Raw genomic sequence first — 15,578 nt, 5'->3', positions numbered from 1 at the left:
GGCTCAGGTGAGCTAAAAAAAGGGTAAAGAAGGAGTACACAATTTACATTTAAAAAAAAACATGTAATAGAAATTTTCTTCTTTCGTCATATGTATTTTTTTTTTTTTAAATTACACCATAGAAATATTTTCATGCACATCTTAATTATTATATAATCTGCATCATATTAAAAAAGAAAACAATTATTGTGTATCTAAATTTTCCCCCTTTTATAAATATTTTTTTTTTCAAAAAAAAAAAAAATTAAACTGTAATTAAAATTATTTCAATCAATTCACTTTAATTATAATCTTGTCTTTTTCTGTCACCATGTACTAAACTTTAGCAGAGATGTGTAAATTGAGAAAGTTGAAGCATTTTTTCACTTCCCCCCTATATAATAACATTAAAAAATAAGTTGGTTCACAAAAATTAAGAGACTGTATTTCATGTTTTCATTAAAAACATGCCAAATTTATGTTATAAAATATTTCTTGCTATTAAGTTTGTTATAACTAGAAATGAATTAAAGTGTATAAAAGCTAGCTAGGACAAATTTCTGGGGTTAGGAATAAATATAAAATAGATTTTAAAAAAAAATTACTTTAAATTAATTTTTTTTTTAACAAAAACAATATAGAATGGCATCTTTACACAAATTAATTATTTTAAATTATATTTTCCAAATAAAAATATTACAATATTCTGTTTATAAATGCAGCTCTTACTCTTAGTGTAGTTAATAGTTTTGCATGAGTTAAAATGACCATGCAGTATTTGTTCACCAAATTTAATTTAACTTTCGATCCTGTCGATGAATTTTGAATATCAATTATTTATTCTTTAAAAATTTAATATTTTTTTTTAATAAGAAAAGTCTTGAGTTTTGTTTTCATTGCCAGGATTTGTTTTAATGATAAATGTTCAAGATAAAAGCTTTAAAAAATATTGGAACGAAAACTACAAAATCAAGAAAATGAAAAGTTGCATATTTTTATGAAATTGAATTGAAATGCTAAAAAAAGATAGACAGTATCAGTGGAGGTGAATATGAAACCAAATATTAAGTACTGTATACATGGAAATTTTTGCCCTCATTTTATTTTTGCCCCTTTTGCCCTACCCACAGGTGGGCGAATTCAAAACAGGACAAATTAAAAATACAGCATGATTTCTTAAAGCCGCTTAGTCCAATTCTAATCGCAAAAAAAATATATTCGTTTTTCTTCTTGAAAAATAATTGTCCATAAATTGTTTCAACTTTTGTCAAATTATATCCCCAGAGTCTTTTTCTTTTAAAAGATATCAAAATTCTAAAGTTAAAAAAATAATTTTTGTTAGGTCACACAAAAATAATCCTATGTTGATATCGCGTGAAATCACCCTCGAAAAATTAAATTTATTGCTTACATGTATATCTCATGCAGAACAAATCCGAGCATTTTTTTCACAAGAAAGTACTTATACATGTACCTGTGCACAGACAATATTTTAGCCTTCGTTACTAAACTTCCTTTAAAAAAATCTTTAAAAATATCTGATTTTCCTTTATTCTTTAAATATGCACATTAAAATTAATATGCATATAAAAATTACCCTGGATTATATTCAATTAATTTCTTGATTTTTAAAAGTTATATTATGACTTAGGCTTCTACTAATGGAAAAAAATACTTGGGTTTGAATTATCTTCATAATTAGATATAACCGATAAATTTAGTTTTTTCAAAGGTGACTTCACAACAGATCTTAACTTCCCATCAGGAACTTCTGTTTGTCAATAAGGTTTTTGATCTCTGTTTTCCATGTAAGGATTGTTGTAATTAACAGCTAAATCAATCTTATAATTTATTTTTATATATTATTTATGTAATGACGTACTTTTATTGTGTAAGATAATATGTGCCTGTTTCGGATTAAGCGGCTTTAAACAGAATTGTAACTGGGTGAATATAAAACAGGGCAAAATTGTGTGAAAGTGTGAAAAGGTGAAAATAAAACAGCACAAAAATAACTCTGTATATACTACACATCTAAATTTTCTTTTAAAAATATTGGGAAAAATGTTGTATGCATGCATCTGTATTCAGTGCCAATTCAATGTACATGATACAGATGAAGTTCATCATTTATTGATGCACCTCTTCGTACTTTTTGTAATAAATGACTATTTGTGTTGCACTGGTTTTGATAATCCAAGCTGAATATTAGATGCAATATTTTAGCTTGTCTCAGACAAATTTTACTTTCAAACATTTTAGCAATGAAAAAAATCACTGAGATCCCATATGCAAGCAAAGTTTACTTTTCCTACCTATTACACCACAGACATAAGTTGTAGTAAATGGGAACATATTAAGAAATGGATGAGAAAATGTTTACAAACAAAGGCTTTAGATCATAAACAAATTGATTAAAGAGTCAATATTGACTTGCTCAAACATAAGCTGCTCAAGCACTACCATAAAGCTCAACCAATCACCAGACAAATATCAACAATTCAAACCTCCTTAGTTCAAACTTGTTGATGGTGGGAAATTTTAACTTGCGTATACTTTACTGAATGACACTTTCCCTCTACTCACATGCTTGTGTTTCAAGAATAGCCGGAGCCATGTTCGGAAATATTTAATGAAAACCGAGTTAAGATGACCCCTGTCTAACCCCGTCCTTAATTGCTTTTATGCATTTACTGGGATTTTATGCAATATTTGGGGATTTTTTTTCACACCAGACTTCAATAGATTTATTCTTAAGGAGGAGCAGATCGATAACAACCCTGATTATCTCCCTTTGTCATTGCATTAAATTGAGTATTAATAAAAACCATTGCCTGACAATTTTTTGCATGTTATGCAATAATTGTGAATGAAAAGACTTAGAAAAATGCAAACCCTGACATTTTTTCTCTAAGATAGAAAGAAAGAGAGAGCTGTTGCAAGTTGTAAATCACATTTTCAACAACCATGAATATTTTTCTTCTTCAAATGCTTTTGAGATGTTTCAAAATCTGCAGATGCAAAATACTCCCTGCCGAGTCCCTGACACAGCATGTTCCAATTTTACAAGTATTAATCTATTAAACAACAATTGTCTTGCTAAATAAATCTTGGAAAATTTCTTTATTTGAAACAACAACATCTACAACATGATAATTTTTTGCTTTGATCAGATAAAACTAGAAATATGTCCATAGGACATGAATGCCCCGCCAAGGATATATTAGTAAACCAACATGAAAATTCGTATGTGTATAAAATTTGATCACTTTGGTTCAGGTAGGGGTTATAGTTACTTGGGAATAAAAATGTAGGTCAGATCCAGCATCCGAAGCAAGTCTGGTAGTGTCCATCCCTAGATGCATCATCCATGCAAGTTTGGTTCAGGTAGGACTTATAGTTACTTGGGAAGGAAAATGTAGGTCAGATCCAGCATCCAAAGCAAGTCTGGTAGTGTCCATCCCTAGATGCATCATCCATGCAAGTTTGGTTCAGGTAGCACTTATAGTTACTTGGGAAGGAAAATGTAGGTCAGATCCAGCATCCGAAGCAAGTCTGGTAGTGTCCATCCCTAGATGCATCATCCATGCAAGTTTGGTTCATGTAGGACTTATAGTTACTTGGGAATGAAAATGTAGGTCAGATCCAGCATCCGAAGCAAGTCGGGTAGTGTCCATCCCTAGATGCATCATCCATGCAAGTTTGGTTCAGGTAGGGCTTATAGTTACTTGGAAATGAAAATATAGGTCAGATCCAGCATCCAAAGCAAGTCTGGTAGTGTCCATTCCTAGATGCATCATCCATGCAAGTTTGGTTCAGGTAGGGCTTATAGTTACTTGGGAATGAAAATATAGGTCAGATCCAGCATCCGAAGCAAGTCTGGTAGTGTCCATTCCTAGATGCATCATCCATGCAAGTTTGGTTCAGGTAGGGCTTATAGTTACTTGGGAATAAAAATATAGGTCAGATCCAGCATCAGAAGCAAGTCTGGTAGTGTCCATTCCTAGATGCATCATCCATGCAAGTTTGGTTCAGGTAGGGCTTATAGTTACTTGGGACTGAAAATAAAGGTCAGATCCAGCATCCGAAGCAAGTCTGGTAGTGTCCATCCCTAGATGCATCATCCATGCTAGTTTGGTTCAGGTAGGGCTTATAGTTCCCTGGAAATGGACCTACTCCAAAAGCTTTAACCTGGTCACTCATCTGGATAATGTAGGTCAGATCCAGCATCTGAAGCAAGTCTAGTAGTGTCCATCCTTAGATGCATCACCCATGCAAGTTTGATCCAAGTAGGGCTTATAGTTCCTTAGGAATGGACCTGCTCCAAAAACTTAACCTGGTCACTCATCTGGAAAATGTAGGTCAGATCCAGCATCTGAAGCAAGTCTGGTAGTGTTCATCCCTAGATGCACCATCCGTGCAAGTTTGTATCAACATGTGAAGTTTGATAACACCATCTTGAATGGTATGTTTAAAACTGAGCTAAACACTAATTTAAGAAAAGTGAAGTCAAGGTCAAAGGAAAGGTCAAGGTCAAAAAATGTTGATGCAGTTGCATAGCTCTCATCAATATCTATCAGTATATGAAGTTTGATGAAAATATCTTGGATGGTTTCTTTGAAACTTAGCTTTGAACAGAGCTAAATGCAAAGTGTGATGGAAGGACAGAAGGACGGAAGGACAGAAGGACGGAAGGACGGAAAGACGGAAGGACGGAAGGATGAAAGACGGACATGACAAACACTATATGCCCCAGCCATATTCATGGCGGGGCATAAAAAGGGATATAATTATATTGCTCCATAAGAAAAGTTCACGTGAAAGTTAGAATTCATAGTTCCGACTCGTCTCCCGATGCCCCGCCCACCTTAGTTACTGTTACCAAGTCCCACATTATGGCGATGTCGGGTACAGCAGCGAATGTCGCGACTGACAGTCTCAAGTCTATTCCAGACGATTTTTGTGTGAAATATTTGCCAAATAACTCAAATTTGTCAGAAAAAGTTTTGCAAAAGGGGTTAAATTACTTTACGCAAGGGTACATTCATGATATTAAGATTTTTAACTCTGATGAGTCCGTGCAAGCGACAGCACGATGCTGGAGATCGATGCGGAAAAATCAATCACCGCATCGACTTCATTTGGAAATCAAAAATGATTCAATCATTGAGTCGCATTGTTCCTGTAAAGTTGGGTATGTGTTTAATAAAAATTACAAGTAACACTCACTTTTTACGTATTTCACAAGTAAATGATGCGAATGAAACGGCGGTTGTGTATTGAAACAAGAGGCCCATGGGCCTTATAGGTCACCTGAGCATTCTGCAACAACTTTCCAGTTATTGAATTTGATTCATGTTTTAAGCCAGATGCTATATGGCATTCACAATTTTGAAAGAGGCACCATTGATCATCATAAAAATACACTACAGTTGCTCAGCTTGGTTTATTAATTTAAATATGCCCAATAATAAGTTCATAGGATCTTCATGAACATTTCATGAATAAAATTCATGAAAAATTCAAGGAAATCCATGAATTATTCATGATCACCTCGCAGGGGTACTGAATACCCATACGCAAGGTAAGGGAACAAAAATGCATTCCAACTAATCAGTAATATTCAGCAATAATCAGTAGTGCCCCTAACACTGTGAAATAAACCCCTGACCCTAGGTCCACACATTGCACAAATTTTAAAAAGGCACCGTTAAAATTGCCTATCAAAAAATAAATAAATGTTTTATAAATACAAAGGAGCAGATTTCAAACAATTAATTCATTAGTATATAAGTAGAGCTCCACCCCCACCCCTGACCCTGGGGCCTTGAAATTCAAAATTCTGCAAGATTAGGGCCCTTGCTCATCATAACTATTTAGGTAGTTCATCTGCTTCATACCCAGAGACAGAGAAGAAAATTTTCAAAGATTTAATGTATATTCACTATATAATCAACAGAGCCCCCCCCCCCCCCCCCACACACACACACACCAGAACCCCTGATCCTGGGACCATAAAATTCACAATTTTGGTAAAAGCACTCTTGCTCATCATAACTATGTACTTAGTTAGTTTATTTAATACCTAGGAGCAGAGAAGAAGATTTTCAAAGAATTCATGTATTTTTACTATATAATCAATAAAGCCCCACCCTAACACCAGAACCCCTGACCCTGGGACCATAAAATTCACAATTTTGGTAAAAGCACTCTTGCTCATCTTAACTATGCACTTCGTTAGTTTATTTAATAACTAGGAGCAGAGAATAATATTTTAAAATAATTCATGTATTTTTAAAATATAATCTATAGAGCCCCCCCCCCTACAAGAGAAGCCTTGACCCAGGGACCATAAAATTCACAATTTTGGTAGAGGCACTCTTGCTCATCATAACTATGCACTTAGTTAGTTTATTTAATACCTACGAGCAAAGAAGAAGATTTTCAAAGAATTCGTGTATTTTCACAATATTATCAATAGAGCCCCCCCCTAACACCAGAACTCTTGACCCTGGGGCCATAAAATTCACAATTTTGGTAGAGTCACTCATGCTCATCATAACTATGCACTTAGTTAATTTATTTAACATCTAGGAGCAGAGAAGAAGATTTTCAAAGAATTCATGTATTTTTACTATATAATCTATAAAGCCCCCCCCCTACCAGAACCCCTGACCCTGGGGCCAAAAAATTCACAATTTTGATAGAGGCACTCTTGCTCATCATAACTATGCACTTAGTTAGTTTATTTAATATCCAGGGGCAGAGAAGAAGATTTTCAAAGAAATCATGTATTTTCACTGTATATAATCAATAGAGCCCCGCCCAAACAACAGAAACCCTGACCCTGGGGCCATAAAATTCACAATTTTGGTAGAAGCACTCTTGCTCATCATAACTAACTACTTAGTTGGTTTATTTAATACCCAGGAGCAGAGAAGAAGATTTTCAGAGAAATAATGCATTTTCACTACCTACTTATTTAGCCCTGCCCTAGCACTATAACCCCTGACCCCAGGGCAATGAATTTCACAATTTTGGTAGAGGACTCAATGCTGATTACAATCATGCAAACAGTTTGACTGCTTGATTTCCAGGAATAAAGAAGATTTTTAAAGATTGCATTAATTTTAGTGGTTTTGGCCCCACCCCTCAGGCCCCAGGGGGGCAGGGATCATGAAATTCACAATTTTTGTTCCTCTTCACCCATAGATGCTTTGTGCCAAATTTGGTTGAAATTGGTTCAGTGGTTGCAGAGAAGAAGCTGAAAATGTTCAAAAGTTTACGAACGACGTACGACGTACGACGTACGACGACGGACGAAAACGGATAGCAATAGGTCACCTGAGTTTACTCAGGTGACCTAAAAAATGTAAACATTACTGTAGTGACGTAATCTTTTGCGACACCTTTTACATGCGTTATATGAATGAAAAATTCATTAAATGTGAAACAGCATAATTAAACAATTTATTATCTCATTTCTTAATTCATTTCCTGATTCGAGTGTGCAATTTATAGTAAATATATTACCGAATTAAATGTGATAAGGCCATGATTTTAAACAGAAACTGTTGACTTATCCAGTTTTCTTTTATTGTTGCCAAAGCATTTTTTTTAAAGAAAAATCGTGCACAATTTTTTTTAATAGACAATGAAAATTATTAATGCTCATCTGATATATTTTCTTACAGCTTAAATGGTCACTGCTCTCATATAATTGGCCTTATAAAAAGTTTGCAAGGATTCAAACTTCATAACTTTTCCAATGTACCCGAACAGCAAAACTGTACAAGTATACCACAGCAGTGGCATACAAGTATACCACAGCAGTGGCATGTGCCCAGGGGTTCTAAAATTAAGCCTGTTCCAATCAACCATTTAGTGGTGGCAAGGCCCACAGAATCCCGAAAACGAAAACCTGTCACATGCCAGATTGACTTAGATCAAGAGTATGTGAAATCCTAGATAATTTTTTTTCTTTTCTTGGCCATTGCATTTTGCACTTGTTTACTCAAGATGCAATTCAAGATATTGTAAAACAATATATATATTAGTGTTGGCAAATCGGACTATTTTTAGTAACCGGTTACTCGCTTCATCTTCCGATCGAGTACCCGGTTTCTCGGATGATTTTTCGTAAAAGTTTCAATATCTATTATTTATCTTATTCTATACTTATCGGTTGTAGTAATGCACAAATATACTGTATAGGGACATTATATTTACAATACACACGTAGGATATCGTCAAAGATTTACGATTTTAAAATAAAGAAAATTAATAGGGAATTCGACACACAAAGACAAATAATTACGTGATCGTTAATCACCATTTTACACTTTCTTTTTCAGCCCCCGAAATATGTCGCAATCAATGAGAATAATGATTTACATACTCCATAATTAATAGTTAATATGTGGAGTGTCCAGTAAATCGCTGATTTCCGAATAATTTGAGCTTAGGTGATTTAACAGATTTTGAATCAGCTGTTCTTTTGTTACAACTCCAAGCTTATTATGTCTGCGGCGGCATCTCGTTAAATTATCAAATGAGGTACATGTAATTATAACTCAGGCCTTCAAAATATGTATACCCCAAGCAATCAAAGCTATCAATTATATAAACTGTGAAAATTAATCAAAACAATTTGATTCACCACAACCATGCACTAGATCAAGTCTAACGGTACCTAAAATTCGGGAAATGTGTAAGTTAGTATACATTTATGAATTATAAAACATTAATTTTCTATGCCTTTACTATGTAGAATTTATTTTATCCGAGTAACCGAATAGCAGTTTTACTAACCGATACTCGCAACGTTCGACGGTTAACCGGTTAACCGGGTACTCGTTGCCAACACTAATATATATACATACATATTAAGTTGAATGATCAGTTTTCATTATAAGAAAAATAAAAACAAATCTTGATTCATTTATTATATTTTAATAATAGACTTCCCAAAGTGTCCACAAGTGACATAAAGCAGCTGAGTTTGTTAAAGGGAACCCCTCTAGAGTATACAATATCAGCAGATCACCCACTTGTAAACACCCCTCTTGGTGATGTGCAGATAGGCTCAATATTGTCATATCAGGTACAAAAATTATTACATTAACATATGTATTGAAAGATTACACAGATTACAGAATTGGGGCATCACCTGTACAAGACTATCAATATCATATTATACATATTAAATTGTGTATATAAGCTACCCCTGACTTCTTCTCGTTGGCTAAAAACTGCTCTTTATACATAGTAAGCATTCAGTTTCTTCAACATTTCTAACAGAAAGATGGTCACAATTTGATTTTTTCCTGTAACAATTTACATAAATAATGTTATTTACTACAATTTTTACTGTCTGTGACAAAAACATCATGGAATAAAGTCAAGTGACAACATACAGACCAAATTTTGTTAATGTTTTTAAATAATGATGTAGGAATGCGAACAGAGAGCATTTTGTAAGTTTTAACCTTTGCGATAAGTCTTTCAATGTGCACACGATGCTTTGCAATCTTCTCAGTAAGCACAGTGTCTGAAACTGACATCTGGCATGTTGATGAAGCCATTGGTGGAATATTCAATACCAAATTTAAATTACTTAATTCCTCTTTAATAGTGAACCCTTTATCAGCCATAATAGCATCCCCATCTTTTATGTAACCTTTTAATTTTAGTGATTCAAGAACATTGTAAAATCCAGACTGTTCACAAATTTGTTTATCTGATATACATCCTGTAAACAATTCTGATGCAAAAATCACAGAACCATTTGGATCACAACCAATTAAAGCTTTCAAAGTAGTACTAGACTTATAATCACTGTAAAGCTGACTTTGCAAACCAAGTGCACATGGTGCTTGTGTTCTAAATTCAGTACCATCAATAATTACCAAAGTAGTGGGGTAATCATTTTTAAAATCTTTAGGCATGTTATTTATAATTATATCACGATGAGGCCAAATACAAAGTTGACCCAACTTAAAATACATCAATGAAATCCAAGTATTAAATACAATTCCAGATGACTCCAATGATAGTTTGAACTTAACTGACAAATCTTTCAAACCAAAGTTATGTCTCAGTCTACATAAAGTTAAAAAGAGTCCATCTTGCAGTGACAACTTTTTAATGTCTTTTCGACCTTTTTCATAATTTACTGATGATTCATCAGAGACTAAAAATGCCAAAAGACCAGCAAATCTTATATATACAATGTCAGTGTAATATTTAAACAAATTTTTCAATTTTCCCTCTCTTCTTATCACTTCGTCGACGCCAAATGATGGCTTCTGATCGTCGCATGATAGTTTGTCTTTAAGTTCCTTTATTTCCTCTTTCAGAGTGCAGATTGTAGCTTCGTACTGCTTCTCTTTTTCTCTTAACACATGTAGCTCAGTGGCCATTGCAAACATCTCAAATGGAGAAATCCCTAAAAAATAAAAAATTTATTTCCATCTGTTTCTTACTTACACTTCAGTTTTATACATAGTGGAGTTTTTTTTCAGACAAATAACATTAAGGAGGTTGAGCCACCCATGTCAGATGGTTGTGGCAATACTGATGTATTCCACCCAGCCCCTGTACCATTGCCACAAGAGTATATGGATTTGAATTTGAAATACAAAGAGTGTGATCCCATTAAAACTGAATTGTATACAAGAGAACAAAGTGATTCAGCACAATGGTACAATGAAAGAAAGAATCGTTTGACTGCATCTAATTTTGGGAAAATTTTGCAAAGAAAGTCGACCCCTAATGACAAGTTTCTTGGAAGCATATTTAACATTAAAAAGATTTCCGCTCCTTCCCTAGAATATGGTAAAATCCACGAAAAGGATGCAAAGTCTAGATACTTAAAAGACTTTCCAGCTAGGCACATCCACACCTGTGGGCTAGTTATTAACAAGGAATTTGCCTTTTTAGGGGGCAACTCCCGACGGTAAGGTGTGCGACAATGGTCACTGTGGTCTTATCGAAGTAAAATGTCCATATTCTGCAAGGAATATGACAATTGCGGAGGCATGTGAGAATGTGCGAGATTTCTTTCTGTGTAAAAACAATGAAATCACATTGAAAAAAAATCATGCACATTATGCACAAATTCAGGGACAGCTCATGATCACAGGTTGTGCATTTTGTGATTTTGTTGTTTTCACACAGAAAGATATCTTTGTGGAGAGAATACAGCCCGACCTTCCGTTTATGACCACTATGTTGGAAAAATTGTGTGTTTTTTTCAAAACTTACGCAGAGCCGTTTCTTGCTAAACAAACAGTACAAAATTAAGTTAGGTAACTTGGAAATTTTTGAATGCTTACAAGGTTCTTCTGTTTGTACAGATATGTTGTTACCACTGTTAGTGTTGTTTGATGTTTCAGTTTCTGTTGTTGAGTTCACATCTTCTCCTTGTTCTTCTATATCTGTTGTACTATAAATAAAAATAATTACAAAAATATGGATAAAGAAAGATTCTGGTTTTTGCCTTGTAATGACCAAAATCTACTAGCTGACTAATGGCAAATGTAGTGTGCATGAAGTTACCAAAATGAAAAATTTAGAAGATTAAAGTAATAAACATAAATTTTGGTACATCACACGAGATCACCTGAGACCTAAAGGTCTCTGGTGTAATTTGCAGCAACTATTTTAGATGTTAAGTTTTTTCACTCTTTGATGGTACTAAGGAAATCACTTTAACAGTATGGTAGTTCGTATACTTTACGATGGATATGTCGTGATTGACATGATGGAATCAAGATTGTCAATTTGTGGGTTTTTACCTTAGAAGTCTTTTTTTCTTAGACACTGGGTTACTCTCTGTGAATGTGCTAGTCCGTTTTGGAGGTGGCCTGGTCGGTCGAACAGCTGATCCATCAGCTTGTAATGGGTCAGGAAATTCAACAGTTGGTCCATTACCTCCCACAAAATGCTGTAAATAATTCAGTTACATTAACCTCAATGACAAACAATATGGTTTAAAATTCATTAAGTAAATAAACAATAACAGCAAAACACACATAAATATCACCGTTTTGAAAAAGCCTATATAGGAAACTACAACATACACATACAGATATCAATTACCATCTCTTGCAATATGAATAAAATAGCCCAATTTTACAAAGACGTGTAATATCGATGCATTCCGAATTTGCACGGTATGCAGCATCATGAGCATGCAGGTGGTATATTCCTGTAGTTCTCGGCCAAAAATTGTCGTGTATACAGCTACTATTATAAGACTCAGTGTGCACAACAGTCATAAACATTAAATTATAAACAGCAGTACCTTTGAACAAACAGCTTTGTGTTTGTTTATTCTCTGAATGTTCAACTGTTCGTGTGGACGTCCGCAAGCTTTGATCCACCGAAGACATTTCTGGAGATTTGTTTTCGGTTTGGGGAACAAAATAAGCTTAACACCGTTCTGTAACCTCTCAGGATATCTCTCGTCAACATTACACGTCCCCACGCACACCGCAATACCATTTCTTAACAAAAACTTAAACTTCCCACACCTTGCCCAAGGTTTGTTTGTGGGACAACATGGCGGCCGATCGAAGCGCTTCTCTGACTAATTATACGGAACAATCTGATTGGCTAATAAAATTAGTTTGATTGACGTGTCGGAACTATGAATTCTCGATATATTGAAAACTTCTAACTTGTCCAAACTATCATTCATTTTTTTTTGGATATCCAAGCCCAAGGGATTGTTTTTTTTTTAATTTCTTTTAAATAATGATCCTTCATTGAAGATAAGAATTTTATAAAATTCTCACCGATCCCATTCGCTGCCCAGATGTTGCGATCATCGTTTCTGAGGACTTGTTTGTACATAGCCAAGGCTCTCTCCTGGTGACGCTTTTCCTACAAGAAGATATGATTATATTAGCCTGTTTGTACCAAGCTTATCATCTCTGTTAAACTAAAACAAATATCTCTGTTTAACATTTCTAACTGTGATTTTAGGGCTTAAAACATAATACTGTTACTTACAAAGTATTACAAATTCACCAAAATAACTGAAACTACTTTTGCAAGTATGTAGGGCATATATCTATCAAGAACTTTTAAAAAATCCTCTCTAATATACCGCTGTATGGTCTGAGAGTAAATAAACAAACGTGTGCTTTATTTTAATCTCATAGCTATAAAATTTTGATTTCAGTTAATACCTTGTCTTTGTCTCTCATTGGTGTATGTAGAGTCTGTAGCCACACATTACCCAGGGCAATCAGGGAGTAGGCATCATCCTTTGTGTTAGGACGTCCGATGATACGCTCAAATTTCTTCTGTCCGGGTCCCCACTCCTGCTTAGCTAAATGTAGATTTCCAATCAAGGACCAAGCATCTGGGTGATCCTGAAAAGGAAATTTTGTTTTAAAAAATAAGTTCAAAGATCTGAAGGCAAGAGCAAACAAGAAGTTAAGAAAATAATTATTTCTTTGTTTTAACTGACCTGATTAATCTGCAAGGCTTCTTTGAACCAATCAGATGCCTCGTAAATTTGACCTCTGTCTCGAGCCATGCATCCTAATCTCAGGTAACCTGTATCAAGAAATCAATAAAGTGATGCACCCAAAGGGAGGTAACTTGTACACTGCTTCACTTTAACGTTTAGTTTTATATATTCAATTAATAATTACTCAGATACCACTTAATATAAAAATTACAAACTTTTAATAACATTGTTCATATTATATAAGAAATTTATGTTTATTCATAAAGTGCACTGATTAAATTAAATTTTTGCACTTTTGACAAAAATTCCTTTGTCTGATATGCCAGCATTATTGAAGTATACATACAGTCAACATAGTTAGGATGGTCCCTAAGAATGCTCTTGTACAGTCGCTCGGCATCATCATACTCGTGTGTGGCCTCATACAACCTAGCCAGGTTATAGGTTGTCGTCACGGAGATAGCACTGTAGTATGTCTCGTCATGCTGAGCTTCACTACGAGATCTTTCTAGCGAAGCCTCGTAACATTTCTACAAAACAACAAAATAATACTTTAAGATGGTTACAATAGTGTATAAAATAAGATTAAAATAAGGAAGCACATTGAGACTGATCTTTGTGTCAATTAATAACATGTGCAGTCAGAGAAGTCATTCATTGGCTGTACAAATGCACCTGCAAGCTCGAGCATTTTTACAACTAACTTGTGCCAATATTCACAAATATAAGTACAATTACCCTATATTATCAATCTGACCACTCACCCTGGCCTCCTGTAGGTTTCCCAATCTAAAGTGGAGAGCTGCCACATTGTTCAGAATTTCTGGAGGAACATCAGCTTCTACTTTCTCTTTCAAGATTCTGGTGGCTGTTCCATATGCTGACAAGGCTCCCTACAAAATATCACACAAAATTTACATCCATTTCAGGAAAACATGTACGAAATGTTTGTGAATATTTGTTGAAAAAATTTAATGAGCTATAATTCATTTTTCAATTTTGTTGTTTTGTAAATTGATATTAACAAAGAATTTTCTGTGTTACATTTTTGTTTCTGTTTACCTGTACATCTTGCTGTTCCAGAATTTGAGCCAATTCTATCCATGCCTCTACATCATCTGGGAACTGTTCTGTCACTTTCTTTAAGTGTTGCTAAAATAAAAAAACCAGAAGTCTCTGTCGAGACTGAAGCTCTACTGGTTTGAACTTATAGCAAAGGAAGAGAAAGTACTTAAGCAGCTGGGATTTGAAACTTTATAAAAAGCATTAAATAGAATAATGATTGTTGATAAAGTCTCTTTATGTTCTTAGTGTAGTCTACTTGTGTGCCAAGTTATACTGAAATCAGACCAAAACTGTAGGAGGAGTAGCATTTTGAAACAATTTTACAGACATTTCTATTTTTAGTAACCACGGCAACACCGTTCATCAAAATTAAAATTCAATAAACAGAATTATGTATCTTAGAGTATTCTACTTGTGTGCCAAGTTATATTGAAATCAGACCAAATCTATAGGAGGAGTAGCATTTTGAAACAATTTTACAGATATTTCTATTTTTAGTAACACGACAACACCATTCATTGAAATCAAAAACCGATATACAGAATTATGTATCTTAGTGTAGTCTACTTGTTTGCCAACTTATACTGAAATCAGACCAAAACTGTAGGAGGAGTAGCATTTTGAAAGAATTTCAAAGAAATTTCTTTTTTTAGTAACCATGGCAACACCCTTCATCGAAATCAAAAACCGATGCACAGAATTATGTATCTTAGTGTAGTCTACTTGTGTGCCAAGTTATACTGAAATCAGACCAAAACTGTAGGAGGAGTAGCATTTTGAAAGAATTTTACAGAAATTTCTATTTTTAGTAACCACGGCAACACTGTTCATCGAAATCAAAAACCGATACACAGAATTATGTAACTTAGTGTATTCTACATGTGTGCCAAGTAATACTGAAATCAGACCAAAACTGTAGGAGGAGTAGCATTTTGAAAGAATTTCACAGAATTTTCTATTTTTAGTAACCACGGCAACACCGTTCATCGAAATCAAAAACCGATACACAGAATTATGTATCTTAGTGTATTCTACTTGTTTGCCGACTTAT

The 15,578-nt window shown here is 34.3% G+C and overlaps 1 protein-coding gene and 1 pseudogene across 1 annotated transcript in view; both read right to left on the bottom strand.

Annotated features, from left to right (window-relative positions):
- LOC134274404 (RNA polymerase-associated protein CTR9 homolog) overlaps positions 1–15,578 on the bottom strand; it is a 46,034-nt gene that overhangs the window by 23,548 nt on the left and 6,908 nt on the right. The window contains 6 exon segments of the mRNA XM_062756690.1: positions 12,780–12,867; positions 13,176–13,361; positions 13,460–13,548; positions 13,809–13,992; positions 14,227–14,355; positions 14,525–14,614. Coding sequence (XP_062612674.1) covers positions 12,780–12,867; positions 13,176–13,361; positions 13,460–13,548; positions 13,809–13,992; positions 14,227–14,355; positions 14,525–14,614 — 766 coding nt within the window.
- LOC134274398 (uncharacterized) lies at positions 8,953–12,486 on the bottom strand (annotated as a pseudogene).

Source organism: Saccostrea cucullata, unplaced genomic scaffold, assembly GCF_032062105.1.
Source record: "Saccostrea cucullata isolate Sc308-1 unplaced genomic scaffold, CSIRO_AGI_Scuc_v1 ctg796, whole genome shotgun sequence".
In the NCBI taxonomy this organism is placed as follows: domain Eukaryota; kingdom Metazoa; phylum Mollusca; class Bivalvia; order Ostreida; family Ostreidae; genus Saccostrea; species Saccostrea cuccullata.
This window is presented reverse-complemented; position numbering and strand designations above follow the sequence as displayed.